This window comes from Saccostrea cucullata, unplaced genomic scaffold, assembly GCF_032062105.1.
Source record: "Saccostrea cucullata isolate Sc308-1 unplaced genomic scaffold, CSIRO_AGI_Scuc_v1 ctg463, whole genome shotgun sequence".
Taxonomy (NCBI): domain Eukaryota; kingdom Metazoa; phylum Mollusca; class Bivalvia; order Ostreida; family Ostreidae; genus Saccostrea; species Saccostrea cuccullata.
Window position 1 is genome coordinate 144,509 of NW_026925517.1, and position 26,395 is coordinate 170,903.

The 26,395-nt window shown below is 33.2% G+C and overlaps 1 protein-coding gene across 1 annotated transcript; it reads left to right on the top strand.

Moving 5' to 3' along the window:
- Positions 1 to 6,024: 6,024 nt before the first annotated feature.
- Positions 6,025 to 22,125, top strand: LOC134269064 (uncharacterized). Its single transcript, XM_062751282.1, has 9 exons — positions 6,025 to 6,158; positions 10,427 to 10,526; positions 12,645 to 12,778; positions 14,644 to 14,740; positions 16,359 to 16,489; positions 19,930 to 20,032; positions 20,617 to 20,759; positions 21,398 to 21,524; positions 21,897 to 22,125. The coding sequence occupies exons 1-9, from the start codon at positions 6,113 to 6,115 to the stop codon at positions 22,123 to 22,125; spliced, it is 1,110 nt and encodes a 369-aa protein (XP_062607266.1). The 5' UTR covers positions 6,025 to 6,112.
- The last annotated feature ends 4,270 nt before the right edge of the window (positions 22,126 to 26,395 follow it).

Below are 26,395 nucleotides of genomic sequence, written 5' to 3' on the forward strand. Positions count from 1 at the left end.
AAACTTGCATGGATGATACATCTTAGGATGCACACTACCAGGCTTGCTTCGGAGGCTGAATCGGACCTACATTTTCTGGTTGAGTGAACAGGTTAAAGTTTTTGGTGCAGGTCTCATTTCCAAGTAACTATGAGCACTATAATGACCAAACTTGCATGGATGATACATCTAAGGATGCATACTACCAGGCTTGTTTCGGATGCTGAATCTGAGCTTCATTTTCCGGTTGAGTGAACAGGTTAAAGTTTTTGATTTCAAAGATACTATGAGTCCTATAATGACTTAACTTGCATGGATGATACATCTTTAATAGGATGCATACTGCCAGGCTTGCTTCGGATGCTGAATCTGACCTACTTTTTGTGGATGAGTGAAAAGGTTAGTTTTTGATACAGGATTCATTTCCAAGTAACTATGAGCCCTATAATGAACAAACTTGCATGGACGATACATCTTAGGATGCACACTAATGGACTTGCTTCGGATACTGAATTCGACATACATTTTTCAGATAAGTTATGGGTGCAGGTCTATTACCAAAAAACTATAAGGCTTATATAACATTGTATAAAGCAAACTTGCGCAAATGATGCAAGGGATGAAAACTCTCAAATTTGCTTCAGATGCTGGATTTTAACTACAATTTCATGAAAAAGAACTAGTTTGAAGTTTTTATTTAGGTCTATTCCAAAGTATCAGATCAAAATTGCATAAATATTTTCATTTTGGGATGTACACTTTTTGTTGGTTAATTGTGTGATTTTGCCTTACTTAAAGACAACATTTGTTGAGGTGAGCTCTGTAATCTCTGATTACATATGTTTTTTTTAAAATGGTTGACACTGTAGCTCTCCGGTCTGTCAATATATATATTTTTCTGAGGGCTACAGTTCTGCAGCTAGCTCGGATACACCATACACAGCCACAGGCACTTGTTTCGGATATAAATTTTTAACCTATAGTATAATAATGTTCTATAGGTTAAAAATTTATTTCCGAAACAAGTGCCCGTGTACACAGCTCTAAAAATAATGACGTTCCTATATAACGCAAAGAATGGAGGCGTACAAGGCGAGGACAATCCCCCGCTCTGAGAAAAGACATTTCTCAATTCTAAAAGTTATATTTTTCAAAATTATATGGTTATACCATCTTTTACACAATTAATTCTGTATTTCATTGTTTTACTATTTTACGAATAATTGATTTTTTACCCATGTTTTTAAGATATGTAAAACCAAAAAAGAAAAAAAAGTTTCACGTATGATTCGAACTCTCTCCATATATAGCGCAAGGTTTGGTCCAAGACCGACCGCTTTCACCACTACGTTAGGAAGTATATATGCATTATCGACGTCTGTCAGTGTGATTTTAATGAACGGGTTTGTTGAAGCGTACATTTTTTCAGAAATGTTCGATTTTCATATAGAATGGGTTCAGATTCCATTTTATGGACAAATGAAATAGATTTCACATTTACGTTTCCATCATTTAAGCGTTAAAGAAGAATGGAGACTTGACCCATTCATGTTCAAAATTGATTTTTTATAGCTCTAGTAAACCCATTTTCCACTAAATATGCTTAATTGTCAACTTTGAAATAAAGATTATCAATTGATAAGTTGTTCAGTAAAATAAAATAATGGTAAGCCAAAACAATTTTTAAAAAACTGGCGGCCTATTAGCCTCTTAAACGTTGTATATAAATTAGCCTCAGGGTGCATTGCTAAAAGAATTAAAAAATTCTTAGATAAGCTAATACATGGGGACCAAACAGGATTTATTAATGTAGATTTATTGGCGAAAATATTAGACTAATATATGATATTATGCACCAAGCAGAGTCAAGAAATATACCTGGTCTCTTAATGTTTATTGACTTTGAAAAAGCATTTGATACCATTTCATGGAACTTCATATATCAAACACTTTGTTTCTTCAATTTTGGTCAGTCAATTAGAAATTGGATAAAATGTTTCTATAATAATATAAAGTCCTGTGTTATTCAAAATGGGATTGTGTCTCAGTATTTTTACCCTGAAAGGGGTTGTAGACAAGGTGATCCTATTTCACCGTACCTTTTTTTACTTTGTGCAGAGATTCTAGGTATTTTAATTAGAAAAAATAAGGATATTAAAGGTATAACTATTGATGGTGAAGAATACAAGTTTGTCCCAATATGCAGATGATACATCTGCTATTTCTGATGGCTCTCCAAGCTCATTGGATGGAATTACAAGAGTGTTAGATTATTTTGCATCAATCTCGGGTCTAAAAATGAATTTTTCTAAAACTAAATTAGTCTGGATTGGAAGTAAAAAATTCTCAAAAGATGTATTTCATCACTCAAGATGGAAGTTTGATCCCAGTACTACATCCTTTGATTTACTAGGTGTTAAGTTTTCTGTTGATTTACAAGAGATGGTAGATATTAATTACAAATTAAAAATTGAAGAAATTAAAAAAAAACATTTCACAATGGAAAGCTCGCAAACTTACTCCTCTTGGAAGACTGACTGTAATAAAAACATTACTAATTCCTAAACTAAATCATCTTGTACTCACTTTACCAAATCCTAACGATGATGTCATGAGTGCTTTTGAAAAAGACTTGTATAATTTTTTTATGGAATAATAAAAATCATAAAGTCAAGAAAAATGTAATGATTCAAGAGCATAAATTTGGGGGCTTAAAAATGATAGACTATCAAAATTTTGTTACATCATTGAAATCTAGTTGGATAAGGCGGATTATGTACTCAAGTGCAAAATGGGTTAATTACTTGAAGCAGAATTAGAAATAAGTATATCTTTGGCTGTTTGGAATTGACTTTATTAAGAATCTGAGTAGTACCACGAAAAATAAATTTTGGAAAGATGTTTTCTCTAGCTGGTGTAAAGTAAATCAGGCTAAAGCTATAGCTGATTTTAAAAGTCCTCTCCAAGAACACATATGGCATAATCCAGAAGTTACCATTGGTGGCCAGTCAATTTTCATCAAAAGTTACTTTAATTCGGGCTTTGTTTTTATCAATGATTTCTTAGATTTAAATGGAAACTTTTACAGTTTTGATTTTATTCAAAATAATTTGAAGGTAAATACAAACTATGTTGAATATGCTGGACTAAGAACAGCAATTAGAAAGAGACTATCATGTTCCAAGAATTATGAAATAAGGCCATTGCCTAGACCGATGCTTCCATCCAGCCTTGAAATTTTCTTAAAGAGTAAAAAAGGGTGTAATGATATGTATAATGTTCTCATTAGGAATAAAAAGGGCAATATAACTTCAGTTATAAAATGGAGTGAAAATGGGGAAGAATTTAGTGAAAAATACTGGGAAAAAATTTTTGAGCTACCTTTCAAAACAACCCAAGAATCAAAACTTCAATGGTTACAATTCCAAATCTTACATAGAATAATTCCTACTAATTGCCATCTTTTTGAATTAAGACTTATCGATTCACCATTATGCTCCTTCTGTGAGAAGGATATTGAAACTATTGATCACCTTTTTGTTGAATGTTCTGTTGTAAAAGAAGTATGGTTAGAGATCGAAGAATGGATCTTGCGAAAAGTGAACAAGTCTGTTTGTTTTGATAGACAATCAATTTCATTTGGTAAATTTTTAAACAGAAACTCCTACAAGTTAGAAAATCTACTTATTCTGATTATAAAACAATATATTTTTGCGAGTAAGTATGCCAAAACTATAAAACTAAACGTTGAGACTTTAAAAAATGTTATTACTGAAAGAATTAGAGTAGAAAAATTTCTTTTGTTAAAAAACTGTAAATATGATGAATTTGAAAGACACTGGCAGGAAATAGTTGAAAAACTTTAAAATTTTCTTACCGTTACCTGTTCAATAAAGTGTGTGCCCTCTCATCTTCTCTCGCTCACTTTCTCATTCTTTCCCCCTTTCTCTCCCCCCTCTCTCTTTCCACATAAACTTTCACACTAGTTTTTATTATTTCTTTTTTTGTTTTTGCTTTATTATAAACCTTCTTGTATATGTATTTACATATACGTCTGTTTCATATTTGTGAAATTTGTGTGAAAGTTAAAATAAACTTCTCAAAAAAAAATAAAAAAAAAAAAAAAAAAAAATAAATAAATAAAATAATAAAATGTTTTGAAGATGATATTACTAAGAACATGATTTTAGAAAAATATAACTTTTCTGTGAATTTTGAAAATTGAGAAACATTTTGTCTCAGAGCGGGGGATTGTCCACGCCTTGTACGCCCTCTTTCTTTCGATGAAAACCGTGCCATACTGTAAAATTTCCTCTTGAAAAGATATTAGATAAACATTGATGAAAAGCTAAAAGTCGACACTTTTTGTATTTAAAACCTTATTAATTTTGTAGCTCTACAAGGCACATTTACGCTGTTCGTGGCTCTAGCTCTTTGGTTTTATAAAGCTGTATTCTTCGCACATCTTATCCTCGATTTGATTAATCAGAGAACCCTTTTCACATATTCTCGCATTACATGTAGGTCTACATGTTTTAAAATAGATAATTGATATTCGGATTATATCAAGTAATACATTCCAGATAGGATAAATTGTGAATTTTATTTTATGCATGTATGTACGGTTTCAAATCTTAACCATTTACCAGCTCAAAATAAGGATAATTTAACCAATCTTAATATATAATGGTCAGAGGTAAGTATGTACATATATTTGATTCGCTTTTCTCCTTGAACGTTTTTTTTTTCAAGTCATTATTCATTGATAAAATGTCACCACAGATATTAAAACATTCTACAAGTTACAGAGTACTTTCAAGTATTGTTCAGGTTGAAACGAATATTTTGCTTTTTTTATTAATTAAAAACTCCGAAGATTTCACTCAAACTTGACTTTGCCTCAAAACACATGCTTTTGATTTTTTTTTTTAATTTTAAATTGATCCGTTTTTTTAATCAGCTGCCAGAAGTTAACACATACTTATTCTGTTTACACCTGCGGACGAAAATTAATGGAGATCCATTCGTTTGTATTCAATTATGTTAAAGCCATATATGGCGTATCTGAGCTAAAATATAAAAATACGAGATTAAGCGCAGATTTTTGTTATTTGTTATTAACGTTCAAATTCAAATTTTCACCCATTTTGAACTTAAATATAACCTCGTTTCTAATAGATAAATTGACTTGAAACGGTGTCTGTTATTTATTTCCGAGTCGGAAATAAATCGGTTATTGTTTTAAATCTGTGATATCTATGAAACGCGACTGATTTAAATTGTGTAATTAACAGGAAAGTCCTATCTTTATATAAAAGTAACAAAACAAATAGAAAGATCTTTTTAATTTTAGTTAGCCTGAACTTATCAAAAATACGCCATATATCACTTTAACATTTTTTTTTGTATTGAAATCGATTTTAACATTTTTTTATAAGACTAGTTCCAATTTTTTTTTCTCGTAAGAATATTTTTTTTTGCATATTCATCAATATTCATAAATGTATAAAATAAAATAAATTACCATATTTTGCATATGAATCAAATTTGAATATTAATGAATATTTGCCATTATTGAAATCGATTTTAACAATATTAAATGAATTTATCAAAAACACAACGCGTCGACATGGAATATGAAGACATAAATGCGTGTAAATATATATTTCAAAGTCATTTGATCGCTCGGGTCGACAGGTAGACAGGTCGACAGGTTGACAGGTCGACAGGTAGACAGGTCGACAGGTTGACATCAATAATACTGTGAAAAAGTCCATTTAAAACAATGCAATGTGATCAGAACCTTCACGCACCTCGGAAATCAGAGACGGATTGCCAAACCTCAGCCCTTTTAAATCTCTCTCACTTACTCTCCTGAATTTTAATCCCCAAAATCTGATGGTCAAAGAACTTAAGCAATGTTTTACATCATTTATCTTTTAAAAACCTGTATAAAAGTAAAAGATTAAATAAGCTACAGTTCACAAAAGTCTGTATTATGTACAGGTCATTCGAGTTTGACTAATTAGTGGACAGCACTCCGCGGGACTCCGGCCAAGTGACGGGTCAGTTCACTGCTACAGGACGAGATCGGGGGACAGGTTCGTTTTCTTGGCCGCTGGGAGTGTGCATCATGGATTCAAAAACGGGGATACTGTTAATCTTCTGTTTGGCATCAGGTAAAATTGTGATGTTTTGACTATTTCTGACTCTTCATAATTTTGTTCTGAATAAACCATATGCATCACTGAATTCCAGTTTCCCTGGACGTGGTATATATAGTTAACAGTATGTATTTACATCATATTTTACAAGTATACATAAATCGCGCGTCCAATTGTTTAAAAAAAATTTAAAGTAGCTTTTCACATCGCCTTTACTTAAATATGAACAGAGAAAACAAATTGAAAATACCCTAAACTTACCTCATATTTTAAACTTAAGGCTATAACCTAAAGACAGTTAAACTTCGCCATCCGTATCAAGAAACCAGTGTTTGCTTTACCTTTTTTGATCGAAGTACCAATCTTATAGAGTTCCCCTTTAAAACCATCCCTCGCGATAAATTAGCTCTAGACAAGACCCCCCTTGAAATAACGACCACTATTGAAATAATTATTTCAATAGTGGTTGAGAGTGCATTTCAATAATAAACATTGATTGCAACCACTATTGAAATACGACCACTATTGCAATAATTATTTCAATAGTGGTTGAGAGTATGTTTCAATATCAAACATTGGTTGCAACCACTATTGAAATATGACCACTATTGAAATAATTATTTCAATAGTGGTTGAGAGTGCATTTCAATAACAAACATAAGTTGCAACCACTATTGAAATAATGTTTACTTTTGAAATAAATATTTCAAAAGTGATTGAAATATTGATTTCAATAGTGCTTTAAACAATGATTCCAATAGATATTAAAATAATTATTTTAATAGTTACTGACAATACCAAAATCACATTGCAAGCTTCATAGAAGTAGCCCAAATATTAAAACAAATATAAGGATGAATTACACATTCTGTTTTCTTACACAAGAAACTAATTTATTGAGTTAAAAATATGATAACAAAAGTTGTTTTTTGTTTTTCTTATTTGTAGAAATTTCAATTAATACACAAACACTTTTCGTTAAACTGATCTACATGTACCTATAATTCAAATTTGTATGCAAAGGTTATAAGCAAGCTCTCGTTGAATCTGGTCGAATCGGCGAAAACCAACACACAATCAATTGATATATGCATTTGGATATAATTTGGTATATAATGTTCATTTTTGTCACAGATTTGAAAAGGAAAGGATCATAAGTACATCTAGATGTAGAAATTAGAATATCTAAAATAAATTGAAAAAAAAGAAGGAAGACTGATAATTTTGTGTACAAGCTTTCTGGGGAATATATTGTTATTTTTAATAAAAAGAATATAGTATAGAACTAAATTGTTGCTCATATTCATGGAATTACCTGCACTACAAATATGGATAGCAAAGTCAAAGTCTACTAGTCAAGATATTAATAGCCATTCTCTGTAACCACTTAAACTTCGTTGCCACGCATGGTCACCGATTTTGATGAAACTTCACCCATGCTTAGTACTTGACACTAGAAACAAATATCAATCAAAATTCCGTTGCTATGTGTCTCGGTTGCTATGGCAACAGCCGGAAAAGTTTGAAAAATCGAGATTTTCAGCCAATTTAAATCTTGACTGTGGCTTAATAAAAACTAGAAAAAGCAAACAAACCATTCTCACAAAAACATGACACCTTGATGTCACTTATACTGCAAAGAAACTTTATAGAATATATCTCTAAGTAAGTGGTAACCCAGGGTACATTTGAAATACATTTAAAATGCTGAAATATGCTGAAAAACACTCCGTATTCACTAATGGTAGGTGTTACATGCTCAAACTCAATCAGCGACTTAAGAAAAACAATGAAAATGTTTGACCTTAAGTATATAAGTATAAGCAATATTATTCTCTAAATAAATTTTATGGTTGCCATGGTTACACAGTGTAACCATGCAAAACCAGTAACTAAGATTTGGTTAATGCTACTGTCTTGAGGAAAAACATGAAAATTCAAGACTGGCAAATATACATCCTTAGGACTTGCAACACCAAAACCATAAGAAAAATTTGGTATAATTGCTACTTTGCAGTGTTACCATGGAAACAAAGTACCAGTGCTTAAAAGTGAATTATTTTTCGCTACATTAAGAATTAAATTGCCATTTAATCAAGAAACAAATTAAAGGAATCAGCTTGAATATTACTTATCTGTTAGAACTGAAGTTGAATATCATATATTGATAAAATTTGATGAAGAAAACAACACTGTTGCTATGGTTACCAAGAAGGGAAAATGTTCGATTTTGTGAACTTTATATCAATATTAAACCCTGTGTGTCAACTTCTTGCATCCACTTAGAGATTGGATGATAGTCAAAATTAAAAGTCAGGTTAGCTGTTAATAAATATCAATCATAAAAGTTTTGGGAATCCACATTTAACGGTACGTATCCAAGGAAAGAAAATATTTTTCAGGTTTTTAAGCATATATTTTCTGCTTATTTCCATAGCAACGCTCTATTTAAAGAATCTAATCTGAATTTTTTCAAATGGGAAAACTAGGAGCACACCAACATCTTTAAAAATTGATCATTAGTTATGAAGAAATGTGCTTTTTTAAAAGATAGGATCAGATTTAAACATACAGAGTGATACTTTGAAGGCTCTCTGTGGAATAAAAACCTTGGCAACCATTGCCAACCAAAATGAAATATCATATTTTGTTTTTGGTATATGTTTCAAGGCTCTTTTTTCTATTATTTGGTCACATTTTATCCTATAATTGCTTTTATTTTTACGTGTATGACTTTATAAAATTCAATGAATATTTTTTTTTACTTTTGAATACTTTGTTACCATAGTAACGTATGTAATAGTTGATTTACCAACCATGTTTATCATGCATTTGAGACATCTGACCCTCAACTTTTGGAAACGGTCATTGCCAATTGTTTGCTTTGCCGCAAATGTTAACTATGGGGCTCTAAACATGTTAAAAAATGCCATTTTTCGAACTTTAAGACAGGTTCCCATGGTAACTATAAAACATAGCAACCAATTTTTGCCTGATTTCAGTTTAGGGTATCAATGACTTTTATCATAGTGAGTTTGGAGAAATTCTGAGACTATGCGTGCCACAGCTCCTATATAAAATTTCAAATTATTACAGAGAATGGCTCTTAAAAAGCAAAATTTCTAGGGAATTTAGTATTCGGTTTATTACAATGGTAGGTGATATTTCAATAGTAATTAAAATGTGGTGGTGTTTTGAAATGTATTTTCAACTTCTGTTGAAATAATAATCCACAAGTAGTCGTAATTTTAATAGTAAACTCAATAAATGAATTTAAAATATTGGAGAACATAATGAACAATTAATCCTTATAATTTATAATAGTTATTTTAATAAGTCTTGCAATGTGGTTTTTGTACTGGAATAAGTATCAGCAACTATCAAAATCATTATTTGAATCACTTTTGAAATCATTATTTCAATTACTATTGAAAATCTTATTTCAAAAGTGAACATTATTTCAAAAGTGGTTGCAGCCTATGTTTGTTATTGAAATGCACTCTCAACCACTATTGAAATAATTATTTCAATAGTGGTCGTATTTCAATAGTGGTTGCAATCAATGCTTATTATTGAAATGCACTCTCAATCACAATTGAAATAATTATTTCAATAGTGGTTGCAACACCCCCCCCCCCCTCCCTCTGAAAAAAAAGGCTCAAGGGTCTATCTACCTGATTTTACCAACGAAAACTGACTTCATAGTAGGAAATCTTACAGCAGAGTCTTTTTACATTCATGAGGGATTGGGACAACAACACGGCGACCAGTTCAAATAAACAAACGAAGATTGAAAATTAATACTTCTTTACTATAACCAGGTTGAAGATGTTGGTGCAGTTTTCTGATTAAGTACTTCTATGTCCCACATGAATCTGAGATGAATGGAAGATGCTTTTAATGTGTCTCATTTTATTTACCAAGGTTTCAGATGCTGACATTTAGCTAAGAATGTAAAGAATGACAAGATAGATGTTTTTAGAGTGGTTTAAAGTCTCATTTGACAAAGTATGTCAGATACTTGGTAAACATTAAAATTGTCGGAGAGGTACTTTGCAAAAATTCCGGAAATGAAAAGAAATAAATGTTGGAAATGTTACAGATTTCCGGGGGGGGGGGGGGTGACAACAGATTTCCAAAGAGGGGGGGGGGGGCTGACCTTGAGGGAAATCCTACCCTACAACGCTAGTGTATAACTTGATTAATTCCGATCAATAGGACACGTTAATTTCCCGGATCTTGATACCAAGCAAATCCTCGATTTGAGCTTTATTTTTCTGCAGTGGTCGCGGACAGTCCGCCAATCATGTGTCCAGAGGACAAGCTGTTGGAATGTCGAGACTCCCCCGCCATGAAGTCCTTGTGGATAGAAGATGCTTGTCGGTACGTATGCACTTAATTTGGTGGCACTTAAGGACATAATGCTTTATCTCTTGTTTCATTGAAAAGTTCCAATTATTGAAGGACCTTTTGGGAATTTTTGATGTCTGGTACAATGTAACACTGTACGACTCCTCTTAATCATTTTTCTTTTCGAAATACCAGCTAAAACTATATTTATACTACATGTACTTTTTTTCTCTAAAAATACTAGTTTTTTCATTATTTTATATCTAGTAAAAACTCTTGGTAATGTATCCTGATTTTTGTGTATAAATGAGAACATCTTATGGTATGTTACAACGCACTTTGAAAAATTACGCACTTTGAAAATTTTTTTCAAAGTACATTAAATTTGGGACCAATTCAGCGCACTTTGAAAAAATAAAATTTCTTTACAAAGTGCATTAATATCGACCATATTAACGCACTTTGAAAAAAAATGTGAATGGCTTGATCAACATTCTTGCAAATCTTAGGTATGATAAATGATTGAACCTGTTTGATAACTCTTCGGCGATGAGGTCACTTCAGGATATGAAAGTGAGCGATTTTGATTTTTCCATACTTTGAAAATTCTTTCTCTCTCAAATATTTTACTGCACTTAATTTTTTCCAATTTTCATGCATTTTATGTAAATTAAAACTTATTGAAAGTTTTCAACGTCATACCAGTTATGTAAATACATATATTTGTGTGTAGCATATAGGCATCGGTACCGAGAGGGGGAGGGGGGCTTAGGCACACAAATGTTTTGCAAAGATGTACATAATACATGAATATACTTTTAATTTGCTACCGACGGCTATGTACAATATATAAAAAAAAAAAGAGTTGGGCTGAGAGACCTTCTTTTCGTATTCTCCTTGTTCTCAATGAGGTTAAATGAGTACATGTAAATTAAAAAGATTTTCGAAAGATATAATTATTACAAATTGATTCTCTTAATTACTAAAATCTAAGGATAGAATATTTTATACATATTTTTTTCAAAGTGCGTTAAATGTACCCATGGTAAAAAATGTTTATGTACACTCCTAACGCACTTCGAAAAAATTTTTCAAAGTGCGTTGGGTGTGTCCCAAATTTAACGCACTTTGAAATTTTTTTTCAAAGTGCGTAATTTTTTCAAAGTGTGTTGCCACAATGGTACCCTGATTTACAAGTCTGAGAATCTCCTAGCGATGCTGCTCCAGATAGATATACGTAAACATAATTATGCAAGTTCATAAGTTCACGGTAAATAATTGATTATGTCCTATATGCCTCTTTATAAAACGTCGACGATTTTTCATGAATTAATCTCAGCTGTCCTTTATGGAGTAAAAATATAATTTCCCAACAGCCCTCGTATTTGACATAATAATGGCTGTAGAAAATATTTAGCTGTCCATAGATACAAATATTGTTGTTTGTTTAGGGATAACGTAGGAGGCGTACTGTTCACGCAATTATTCTCCGACCTTCACAAGTTTTCTAAGTAGGTATACTAAAGACAGGGTTGTCATAAAAAAGAATATAATTAGGTGAAACCCGTCGGCGGATTATTTTTGACTAGCAGTCATCCAGAAGTTGTTATCCAAGAGCAAAACACCTATTACAGTGCGTTACATGTGTGGTATTATTTCTTTTATACGAGGGTTGTCCCAGATAAACTTTTAAAATTATTTCATAAACTATATACAGGACAAAAATTATATTCATTTTTGACAAAATGTTGGGAAATGATACATGTATTGCTGTTGTCATAAGGTTGTGACGTACCATGCATTTAATTAAAAACAACATTTTATTTTATAAAGCGAAATAATCAGAAAAAAATATCATTAACTTAATATGAAATTTGTAATTTTCTAAAAGTGCATAAATCTATGAATAGTAAAAAATTCCAAATCCTTTTGGAAAATTTTTTAAAGCCTGTTTTTTAAAAGGCATCTTTACACCCCTCCGCCTTTCACAGATCGAAATATTATAACAGACGTATTAAAGTTCTGCTGTTCATCTCATTTTATCTAGGTTTGAGATGACAGACCTTGATACGCACTTTTCTTGGGATTTTTCCGTTTTGTTGTTGTTATTTTATATCAGATATGATGTAATTTATTATTTTTTTTTTATAGATTTTATGACACTTTGAGAAACTGCTATGCACAATACTCATTTGAATGCGCCGAAACTAACAATGAAGTCTATTTTACGATGGTTCAAGAAATGAAGACACAAAAGGAAATCTTTTGTAAAGAAAAAGAACCAGGTATTTTTTTTTATTATGCCCCTGTAATCGAAGATTCGGGGGTATATAGATTTTGTAGTGTCCGACGTCCGTCTTTCTGTCTATCTGTTTGTCTGCAAAAACGTTTACCTTGCCCATAACATTTGATTCAAAGGAGCCATGACTTTTATACTTCAAATATGTTATTCCATGTGACAAGACCTCTCTCTGGGTACCACAAAATTTGACCTTGGAGATTTACACACTTACACAAAAAATCCAAACTTTAACTTTGGCTATAACTTTTGAACGGTAGATACTAGGACTTTCATACTTTAAATATGTATTATTTGTGACAAGATCTTTCATTAGATACCAATAACTTTGACCCTTTAACCTTGGCGTCGGAGATTAAGTACTTTAAAAAAGAAGATGGGGAACAAGGCTGTTAGAATGCCTATAGCGTCATATATATTCAATATGTCAATTCAGTATTCAAATTCACTTCTCATTATTGAAATTTATGAAATCATGAGAAAAAAAACTTTTGTGAGAGAAAAAAAATCTCTTAATTTTTTTCTTTTATAAAAATATTAGATGGTATTCTTGGGATTCAAACCCTATATAGCAATAAGAATCCGAAGTGTCATACTGCTTTGAAACTAACAAGCTAAACACTATGCTACATGGCTCATGATGACTTTGGACATTTATTTATTTATACACAATTTTATTCACATAGGTGAATGGGATTGGGCAGCAGGCGAAGCGTATTTTAGCCCTCTCCTTAATTTGGACATTTAAATCATGTTTGTGCTTTGACCTTTGACTTAGTGTACTTGAAGTATTTCTCGTAAAGATGCGAATGTTTTATCATAAAAGTGAACTTTTCAGATATAGTGGGTTTTCACTCCATGTTTTTGAAAACCAAAAAAAATGTATATTTGATTGCAAACTTTAGGATTATCTTTCAAAAAAATGGAGTTAAGAGACACTCATATTGAAAAAAAAATATGTTTAAATATGAGAAAATGGTAATTTTTGTTCTTTTTAGAGTGTGTATGCTTTTTCATAGGCAAATCATTTTCTTTCTTTGTGAGATTTTTGTAAATTGTAGACATATTACATTAATTAAGTATATTCTAATGTTAGATGAAATATCAAATAAAATTTGGATATAATTGAGATTAAATTTTTCACTTCATATCGGTCGCACTATAGGCACTTCGTACGCCTTATCCCCCCCCCCCCCCCCCCCCCCCCCCCCAAAAAAAACTTCTTTAATCTCGGCTATAACTTTTGAACAATAAGGACTATGGCTTTTTTAAAAACACTTCACATACTAGTATGTAATATATATATTCATATGAAAACATTCCCGGTTAGTGTAAATTCACTTTGTTTCAGTCATAATGCCTGGGGTTGGTAAAATATTAAACTTCATCTCAAGAATGGCAAAGCTTTGATTGGTCATATTCAGATTTCAAATCAAGGCCCTGGGTGTGGTATAGGAACACAATGAAAGTTAAAGCTTAATGGGAATAAAGCCAAGGTCACATGCAACAATCATAGCTTAGTGTATATATAGACTCTAGCTTGCTCAAGTCATACCACCCCACTCAAATTGAACATATAATGAACTGATTTAAATTCTGCCTTTTTTAGCCACAATGCTCAGGTGAGCAATATGTCATATGGATTTCATATTATGTTGATCTCTCCATAAATATTCTCAATAAAAAAAGAAATCGCTGAAAAAGCATATTTCTAAAGATGTCATTTTTCCGTATATTACAGACACGATCGAAAGTCTAGGGTTGTCTAGGTGTTGATACCTTGTTTCAGTAAACTCAATTTTGAACTATGTCATAATACATGAAAAAAAATTTTTAATGATATTTTTTCAGTATGTGATCAAAAACAACTGGAGGCTTGTTTTGCACAAAACATTGACATGAAAACCACAGATCTCCAGAAACCCGACACATTCCCTGATCTGTGCAAGTAAGATGCTGAAGATTTTATAATATCAAAGTGTGTAAAATAGAATTTCAATTGGCTTTTGTTTTAACCATCATTACCTACATGTACAAAGTTTAATATATTATATCATCAATCGATAAATACATGTCATGTCTAAGTTTAAAGTCGTGAACGTGCTTTCTGACATCTTGTAATACGGTATCTGTCATCATTAACCGTTGTAAGTTCATCAATTCAGTTAATGAGAGTAACCCTTCAAGGTTTATGTATACTCACTGTTGGAAAGCTGGTGACTGTAATATACGAGGGGTTATCAAAAAGTTCGTGGACTGAGGCTATAAAACTAATACTATGTAGTCTGTGCTTTCAAAATTTATATGGAACATAAAACAACAAAAAATAAGGAAATGTTGAAAATTTTAGCTTGATACGTTCATTATTTGCCAAATTATTATAAAATAAAAGAAACATTATATGATCAACCGGCGCTGTCGCCGTTTAATTTCATGACGTCCGACAACGTCATTGTTTTTCAATGTCCGCTTTTTCTACCTCATACACCTTTTTTGATGATATTCCGTGGAGCTAAGTGAACCTTAAACCCGCCTTGTTTATATGACTTAACAATGCCATGAACAGTGGCTTTCAATGAATATAATATCCCAAAAGAATTTATACATTCGGAGAGATCCTCGCTTGATTATGCCAGCATATTTTGCTTTTTGGAGTTCAATATCTACAACACATGATCAACGTCATTATTTGACGTGATTGATTTTTCACACCTTGACTACAAATTGACATTAAATGTGCTTCCTTTTTCTCTCTGAATCTATTTTAACATTAAAAGACAAGTACTCTGGATGCATATTATTTCTCTGCGGCTAGTTTAAGCATTTCTTAGGTCTATACCAATTTTTTTTCAGGGGCAAAACTTTATTGAATGTTGGGAAAAGGAAACCCGTCCACCCTTCTGACGTCACATTCAAGGCCTTATTTGTTTGGGCACTCCATGTAAAATTTACGATAAAATTTCATAGAACTTCCAGAATTGAGTAAAAATTTCATATTGTATGGAACAATTGTGTCCAAACACATACCTGAATTAACGGGGTGTTTAGAGGTCAAATGTTCATATCAAAAGAGTTTTTTCTCACTTACACGTAGGTCGCGAAAACGTCGTATTCAAGTTTGCGCCGCCTGGACATACCACTGCCTACAAAAACATTACTAATTTATTAAATAATAAAACTTATGACTTATGGTTTATTCTTTAGGTAGAAAAGATGATGCTAACTAGATATTTTAAAATTCATTGATCTACCTAAAGCCGTTTTAATTTTATGGCACTAGTCCACGAACTTTTTGATAACCCCTCGTATATCACGGTCACCAGCTTTCCTATAGTGTATACTGTGCACTCTTGCATTATGTATTTTCATAAAGCTTTTGTATTTTCTCCGTTATATTACACATAGTGAAAATAAATTATTAAAAAATAAATTGAAAATCAATTCTTGTAACAATCGAGCTTTAACGTAGATTTTCTCGCTCATCTTGAATCTACTTGATTCGAATCTACAACTATTTTAAATATACATGTTATAATGATTAAATATAAAATTCATTCATTTGTCAGGAGTTACGGAGAGTTTTCTAAATGCTATGAACAGGCCGTTATCCCATGTTACAATGACCCCTCATTCCAACAGACGTCTCCGTGGGAGAGTCTCTTCGGGCAGATCAAGATCATCTGTCTGTCTACACCAGGTAATTATAGACAAGAGACAAGATCATCTGCCTACATCAGGTAAATATAGACAAAATTATCTGTCTGTCTACACCAGGTAAATATAGACAAGATTATCTGTCTGTCTACACCAGGTAAATGAAGACAAGATCATCTGTCTATGTCTCTACACCAGGTAAATATACACAAGATCATCTGTCTATGTCTCTACACCAGGTAAATATACACAAGATCATCTGTCTGTCTATGCCAGGTAAATATAAACGAAATCATCTGTCTGTCTACACCAGGTAATTATAGACAAGATAATATGTCTACATCAGGTGAATATAGACAAGATTATCTGTCTGTCTACACCAGGTAATTATAGACAAGATCATCTGTCTGTCTACACCAGGTAAATAAAGACAAGATAATATGTCTACACCAGGTAAATATACACCAAATCATCTGTCTGTCTACACCAGGTAATTATAGACAAAATCATCTGTCTACACCAGGTAAATATAGACAAGATCATCTGTCTGTCTACACCAGGTAAATGAAGACAAGATCATCTGTCTATGTCTCTACACCAGGTAAATATACACAAGATCATCTGTCTGTTTACACCAGGTAAATATAGACAAGATCATCTGTCTGTCTACACCAGGTAAATATAGACAAGATCATCTGTCTGTCTACACCAGGTAAATATAGACAGGATCATTTGTCTGTTTACACCAGGTAAATATACACAAGATCATCTGTCTGTCTACACCAGGTAAATATAGATAAGATCATCTGTCTGTTTACACCAGGTAAATATAGACAAGATCATCTGTCTGTCTACACCAGGTAAATATACACAAGATCATCTGTCTGTTTACACCAGGTAAATATAGACAAGATCATCTGTCTGTCTACACCAGGTAAATATAGACAAGATCATCTGTCTGTCTACACCAGGTAAATAAAGACAGGATCATCTGTCTGTCTACACCAGGTAAATATAGACAAGATCATCTGTCTGTCTACACCAGGTAAATATAGACAAGATCATCTGTCTGTCTACACCAGGTAAATATAGACAAGATCATCTGTCTGTCTACACCAGGTAAATATAGACAAGATCATCTGTCTGTCTACACCAGGTAAATATACACAAGATCATCTGTCTGTTTACACCAGGTAAATATAGACAAGATCATCTGTCTGTCTACACCAGGTAAATATACACAAGATCATCTGTCTGTCTACACCAGGTAAATATACATAAGATCATCTGTCTGTCTACACCAGGTAAATATAGACAAGATCATCTGTCTGTCTACACCAGGTAAATATAGACAAGATCATCTGTCTGTCTACACCAGGTAAATATAGACAAGATCATCTGTCTGTCTACACCAGATAAATATAGACAAGATCATCTGTCTGTCTACACCAGGTAAATATACACAAGATCATCTGTCTGTCTACACCAGTTAAATATAGACAAGATCATCTGTCTGTCTACACCAGGTAAATATAGACAAGATCATCTGTCTCTCTACACCAGGTAAATATAAACAAGATCATCTGTCTGTCTACACCAGGTAAATATAAACGAAATCATCTGTCTGTCTACACCAGGTAAATATAGACAAGATCATCTGTCTGTCTACACCAGTTAAATATAGACAAGATCATCTGTCTGTCTACACCAGGTAAATATACACAAGATCATCTGTCTGTTTACACCAGGTAAATATAGACAAGATCATCTGTCTGTCTACACCAGGTAAATATACACAAGAACATCTGTCTGTCTACACCAGGTAAATATACACAAGATCATCTGTCTGTCTACACCAGGTAAATATAGACAAGATCATCTGTCTGTCTACACCAGGTAAATATAGACAAGATCATCTGTCTGTCTACACCAGGTAAATATAGACAAGATCATCTGTCTGTCTACACCAGATAAATATAGACAAGATCATCTGTCTGTCTACACCAGGTAAATATAGACAAGATCATCTGTCTGTCTACACCAGTTAAATATAGACAAGATCATCTGTCTACACCAGGTAAATATAGACAAGATCATCTGTCTCTCTACACCAGGTAAATATAGACAAGATCATCTGTCTGTCTACACCAGGTAAATATAAACGAAATCATCTGTCTGTCTACACCAGGTAAATATAGACAAGATCATCTGTCTGTCTACACCAGTTAAATATAGACAAGATCATCTGTCTGTCTACACCAGGTAAATATAGACAAGATCATCTGTCTCTCTACACCAGGTAAATATAGACAAGATCATCTGTCTGTCTACACCAGGTAAATGAAGACAAGATAATCTGTCTGTGTCTCTGCACCAGTTAAATATAGACAAGATTATCTGACTGCCTACACCAGTTAAATATAGACAAGATTATCTGAATGTCTACACCAGGTAGTGAATATAGACAAAATCATCTGTCTGTCTACATCAGGTAAATATAAACAAAATCATCTGTCTGTCTACATCAGGTAAATATAAACAAAATCATCCGTCTATCTACAGCAGGTAAATATAGACAAGATTATCTGTCTGTCTACACCAGGTAAATAAAGACAAGATTATCTGTCTGTCTGCACCAGGTAAATATAGACAAGATCATCTGTCTGTCTACACCAGGTAAATTTAGACAAGACCATCTGTCTACATCAGGTAAATATAGACAAGATCATCTGTCTGTCTACACCAGGTAAATATAGACAAGATCATCTGTCTATCTACACCAGGTAAATTTAGACAAGACCATCTGTCTACATTAGGTAAATATAGACAAGATCATCTGCCTATCTACACCAGGTAGTGAATATAAACAAGATCATCTGTCTGTCTACACCTGGTAGTGAATATAGATAAGATCATCTGTATGTCTACACAAGTTTAATATAGACAAGATCATATGTCTGTCTACACCAGGTAAATATAGACAAGAATATCTGTCTACATCAGGTTAATATAGACAAACTCATCTGTCTGTCTACACCAGTTAAATATAGACAAGATCATCTGTCTACACCAGGTAAATATAGACAAGATCATCTGACTGTCTACACCAGTTAAATATAGACAAAATATCTGACTGTCTACACCTGGTAGTGAATATAAACAAGATCATCTGTCTGTCTACACCTGGTAGTGAATATAGACAAGATCATCCGACTGTCTACACCAGGTAAATGTAGACAAGATTATCTGACTGTCTACACCAGGTAAGTGAAGACAAGATTATCAGTCTGTTTACACCAATTAATTAAATACAGACAAGATCATCTGTCTACACCAGTTAGATATAGACAAGATCATCTGTCCTTTTACTTCAGGCCCGGTAAATTCTTTTCGGATAAGATCACCTGTCAATCTAGACCAAATTTATATCGAGTACCAATTACTTTAACCTTTATGATGATGTGCATTTAATTTTATTTCCAGTGTGCAATTATTTTGAGATGTCTAAGTGTAACTCCATGATGTATGAAGGCCTAAGTCTCGTCACTACGATCCCGACCTCAAAGTTTATTACAACGTCTTGTGAGTACGTATCAAAACACACAGCTTTAAAAAAAGTATTACTTCAATCCCTCTGTTGTCGTACGCGTATAATTGTGAGATTTCCTTCTCTTGCAAGCGTAAAATTTAATGCTTACAGCTTGATTTTTCCTTTAGAAATTTTCAATGGCGTAGCACTTGTTTTTGAAAGGGGGGTAGGGGAGGGGCAGTCTAAGACAAAAATAAGTTACCTGAAAATATAGCTATAGGACAAGCAAAAAAAAATGTTAAAACATACTCCTGCTACCCTGATACGACATCAGTTTTACATTTTAATTTTTGCCGAAAATATTATTTCTATCATAATTTTGAAATTTTCAGATAATTATGTCAACTGGCCCACACTGTATCGAAATACTGGGGAAATCCTTGAATACCGGTAGTCTAAGACAAGTTCAGTTCCTTCCATATGTAAAATTTTAATTCCAGAATATAACAGATATCTACAGTATGGTCATTCTGGTGGCTAAATTTAGGGCCTGCGGGTAGTTGCTGCATGGTTCCCAGGTGCCCCTAATATCCATGGGATTTTCCTGTTAAATATCACATTGACAGTGCTCTGTTTTGCAGAGGTTACCTCCAGTACAAACCCTGTATGGAACCTCTATTGGGACCCTGCGAGCGCTCACGGCTTAATCCGTTTCCCGAGTTCTTCCAACAAGTTACGTCCACGGACAGATTTGTTTCCAGGCTCTGTATAAGACATATGAAGGGTAAGGATACGCTCTGACAAGATTTGACATTGTCTACAGTTCCTATCTGTGTGTAAGTGGGAGGGAAGGATTTAAAGAACAATTTTTTGGAATGTTCGATTTTCATTTAGTGTGCATTCGCACTTCATTTTCTTAAGTGTATTCACATATATATTTTTAATTTCTGTTATTTAAAGGTATATAAATATAAGAGACTTGACCATTTCATATTCAAAAATCTTTTTTATGACTGCGGTAGATCAACTTTCTACTAAATATTCTTAGTTGTCAACTTTAAAAGAACACATTATTGATATTTTTTCTATAAAAATAAGATACTAGTAGCCTTAAACGTAACAAAGTTAAAAAATAATACTATAATATACTATAAAAAACGTTAACCTTTGCCGTAACTTTTGAACAGGTTGTGCTAGGGTTTTAAATTTCTTTTTGCATTTCTTGTGAGGAGGCCTTACTTTGGGTACCAACATATTTAATTTGCATTTGAGAAAAGTTAACCTTCGCTATATCATGTATATTGCCATATGGGGGCATCAGTGTTTCGCTATATTGACATACGGGGGCATCAGTGTTTCACAAACACATCTTCCTTTCGTCCCTGAATTTAAAGTAATATGAATGATCTCTTTCCTACAAAGACCTGTTAGTGTCTGCGAGCACGTGTTACGACAAGACAGCGATCCAGTCTACAGTGGACACGACCTGTGTTAACCCCCTCATGACCATAACATTCGCCGGGGAGCCGGACGAGCGACAAATCTGCAGGTATCACGAACAGGAGGAACACTATAATATATAGACTTCATTGCATAAAAAAACAATTTTGTAAAAATAACACACATTGCATTATTAAGAATGTCGATATCCGTTCGTTTTTGAAAAGATTGAGTACTTATTGTTGTCTGTAAAGCAGAATTTTGCAGAATTTTTGTAATTTTGTTCGAAAACCTTTAAAATAAAATTCTACAAAGTCATAGTTTGCAGGGCAAATTCCTTTTTTTTTTTTTTGAAAAATTATGGTTTATGACAATGAGTATGAACTTTAATTAATAATATATAACTACCTTATCATAACATACTGAAGTGACCTACATATGATTAATTTACATTACAGTAATCTTTTTTAACTTCTTTCAGGAAAGCCAAAAGTTATATTGAATGTATCGGAACACTCGTTGGAACGGAGTGTCCGGATGACACGAATGCCGTTAAGTCCATTTCAGCATATCAAGAAGCTTGGATACTAGAAACCCTGTCCATGATAATCGGGATCAACTGTCCTCCCATGGGATTTCTTCCAACAAGTAAGTTCAGCCAAATCTCCAATGCGCTAAATCTAGACTTTCCTAAGTCAGGGTTTGGTTGAGGGTTAGCATAAGAGGTACGTTAATACTCATAAAATCCGAGCTCCTAACATATACTAGTAAATCAGAAAGAGTTACGTCCCTCTCGAGAATATTTCACTTATATTAATGCATTACCACCTGCCATTGATACAGTTGATACGGTCTCATCCGAAGGACTGGCCTGGGGGCCATAGAACTTTTGATCTCAGTCTCACTTTTACTAAAGGAATATATAGTGGAAAAGTGAGACTGAGATCAAAAGTGATCTCGTCTAAGTTTAATGGCCCCCAAGCCTGATATCCACATGTATCAGTGGATTCGAACCTGCGACGTTAGGATCAGCTTCTTACTCTTCGACTGTCTAAAGCAGACGCTTGTACCACTGCACCACGCTGATGACAAGATGAGAAACCTAAAAACTAGAAGCTTTCTAGCTATACATATACATTTACATGTATACAATGAAATCATAAACATTCGTGCAGGCTAAATTTTTGTTGTGCTCGAGGTATGAATAGACAAATAGATAATGTCTGTCTTGAATATAACTTTTCATACACATTTCTATATTACAATTCTTCATCCATGGAATCAAATTTAAAAACTCACGAACCCAAATTATTTTTCTTAAATCACGAAAATTTGCCGTATGAAGATACATGACGGTGTCTTCTTTGATTCATTAAAACTTTAAGTAAATAAACAGTTATGTCTTTCATCATGTTGCACCAAATTTTACCCCGTTCTTTTGAACGTTTGAATTGTCTACTTGAAATGGTCAAGAAAAAAGTTAATATTTTGATCCTCGAGACCAGAGCACAAAGATCGTTCGAAAAATACGTAGACAATATACCTCATCCTCAAATTGTTATTACAAGATTTAAGATCACCATACTTTTATATGTGAAAACATTTATTTTGTTGGTTTATGAAATTCTCTTCCATTTGATCATAAGTAACTTATGCTACTTAATTCAAAAGCAATATGTTTTATCACCACTGAGTAAGCTTAATAACATTGTAACTTCAAAAAAAGTTCGAGAAAGTTTCTCAAAATTACTACGTAAGAATATATATTCGAAGAGAGACTTTTGGAAACTTTGAACTTATGTAACAATTTAACCTTATCATCTGTATAAGGGATTTATATCTCTCAATTGATAAGATACACAAAAGCATGCTCTACGTATTTAAAATTTTAAAAAAGAGGAAAGTTATTGAAAAATAAGTTAATAAAACAAGTATATAACTAGTTTCGTTTAAAGTCAACATTTTTAAAGTTCTGTGGTCGATAAAATTATAATAAGCGAAATGTTGATAGACGTTTCCTATACTAATCGTTGGGTCATTATTTTCACACTTACTTGACAACGGATTTTTCCTTCGATCATGGAAAGGATCACACGGCGTGTGGGACCGATGGGCAAGGGATGGTCACTCCTCCATGGCACCTGATCCCGTCTCTGATGTTTTAAAAGTCCGTGTTTGCTTTTATCCTGATTTATTTAGTTTAAATTGACTTTTGAGCTTGAACACTGTTCGTTATCTACAATATATCATATAAAGACTCGCTACAATTAGCATAATTTTTTATAAGCATTGAGACGTTTTATGGCATTAGATCTGGGTTTCTGGTAATAGGGCGGGGGTCTAATGATTATATATAGCGTAGTTTTATTATTTTTTTGAAAATTTTCTCTGCTCCTGGGTATATAGCCATTGAACAATAATGTCTCTTCTTATATAGAAGATCGATTAACTAAATGCATTGTTATGATGTGCAATCATACACATTTCAAATTTCTGGAAGAAACTGGAAAAAATGATCCCAGAGTCAAGGATTCCATGAACAGGGAGGAATGTTTAATTATTATAAACTTAAATTGAAATGAATTAACACTTCTCATCTGCTCTTTCGTATTAAGCAAACAAACAGAATGCATAGTTATGATAAACAAGAGGGTATATTCCAGAAATTTTAAAGAAGTGCGAACGATAGAATTGTTTTCCCGCTTACCTCCAGGTCAATTTTCAAAAGTTAATATATTTAAATGATTTTTCACGTTTATACAGATATTTATATGAATTACCATAAAAACATTACTTATTTGAGAAAAAAAGAGATAACTCTATAAGTTTGGTAAACCTTGTATTTTTCACTTTAAAAATCAACGGTAAAAGGAAAATATTTTTAACACATCATTTAACAAATGCTCAGTTATTACCCCAAAATTTGGATTTTCGAACTCACTTTATAAAATACCATGTATGCCTCTTTCAAAATGCAACTGCTTATCTGTACCAATTGAAACAAGTATTAAACATTCTTGTTATGTACTATTCAAACAAAGTAGAGGATATTTACCAGGACAATGAAATGCAGATCAAGAGGCCATGATCAGGAAGGGAACAAATGATTTATTGTTTTTTGTTTAGTGTCCCTCTCGAGAATTTTCCACTCATATTGACATGCCGGGAAATGACAGGAAACATTAATTAAACATATATCAATTTATTCAAAACGTGTACAGTGTACGGTCAGAAAAGGACAGATTCTCCAGAATAAGTTTCAACACCAACACAGGGTCACATAGCAAATTTACCGTCATTGTGAAACAGGGGTAAAACCTCTTTGGTTGGCCAGACAAGCTCGGATTTGGCGTGGCATACTCTAAGCGAGACGTCCTGTCGAAATGCAACAGCAAGTTCTTGGACGTAGCTGCTGTCCAATCGTGTCTCAAACCAGTTCGATGGGGGAAAGGTCCAGAATGAGTGCGGAACATAGTAATGTGGTGATGTTCTGCTGTCGCAGATAATCTGTGACAATCCTGTCTCTATCACATCTGGCATTGCCATCTTGTAAAAAGGGAAACGGAGGTCATGATGAAGTTCAGACGGTACAACATGGGGTGCCAAGATGACACGTCCAAAAAAAAACAAACAAACATGCAAGTCCCTTCTGCAGGCAACAGTGACACCATTACAGATGCAATCCCATGCCGATTATGTGTAAAAACGTTACCGTCATGGAAACATTTGTTACGTCGGGGCCAAACCCTCCTGCGTCTGTCAAGAAAGTCTACAGTGAACGTCTACTCATCCGAGAACATAACGTGGTTGCACCCAGCAGTGTGAAAATTGTGAATTTTACAGCTCCAGGTTCAGGGGTTCTGGTGTTAGGGTGAAGCTTTATTGATGTGAAAATGTATTAATTTTTTGAAAATCTTCTTCTTTGCTCGCGGGAATTAACAAAAACTAACTACACTGTACATACATAATCAAGACAAGGAAGGGATTGTCTCCTCGAAAATTTTTAATTTTATGGCCCCGGTGTCAGGAGTTCTTGTGCTAGGGCGGGGCTCTATAAATTATTTACATTTAATGAAAAAGCATTTTTTCTTTGAAAATCTTCTCCTCTGTTCCTGGGTATTAAGCAGATAAATTACCTATAAATCTATGACGAGCAATAATTCCTCTTGCGGAATTGTGAATTTCCAGGACCCAGGGTCAAGGGTACAGTAGGGGATTCTGATGTTAAGGTTGGGTCAACTGATCATGAACTGAAAATGAATCAATGCTATGAAATCTGCACCTTAGTATTAATCAAACATTTATGATGAGCTAGGGTGCATTTTCTAAAATTCTGAAATGTGTGGCATTAGGGTTAGTGGTCGGGGCACTACTAATTATTGGTGAATATTACATGTACTGATTAGTTGAAATGTATTTTCTGTCCCCCTACTCTGCCTAATGGTATGAAGTAACCAAACTAAACATGCTAAGTGTATAGTTATGATGAGTAATGTCTCTTTCAAAATTGTGAATGTCATGGCCTCTGGTTTGAAACATAAACCAAAATCAATAAGATTGATTGGTTGATTGTACATGTATATTGTTTCATGCCGAGTCGGCAATTTTTCAGCCATGTTTCGGCGGATCAATGGTAAGAAAGTTGTTGCATGATGCTTAGGTGACTTATAAGGTCTATGGGCTCTTGTATTTTAATATTCGAGCCCTTGTGATGAAACAACACTTCACATTCTTATATAAAATACTTTTTACATATATGTCAGAAAGAGATTTCAATGTATTATGATTTTAATAATTCACCAAAGAAGGTTTTAAGTTTCTGAAAGGCTTATAATTGCTTCTGAGTCACCAAAAGTTTTCAATTAAAATTTAGAAGTAACCTATGATACATAAATTGATTTAAAACCTCTTTCTCTAACCATTGAACAACCATGTTTCATTACAACCTACTTTTCCACCCTTCTGAATACAACAATACTG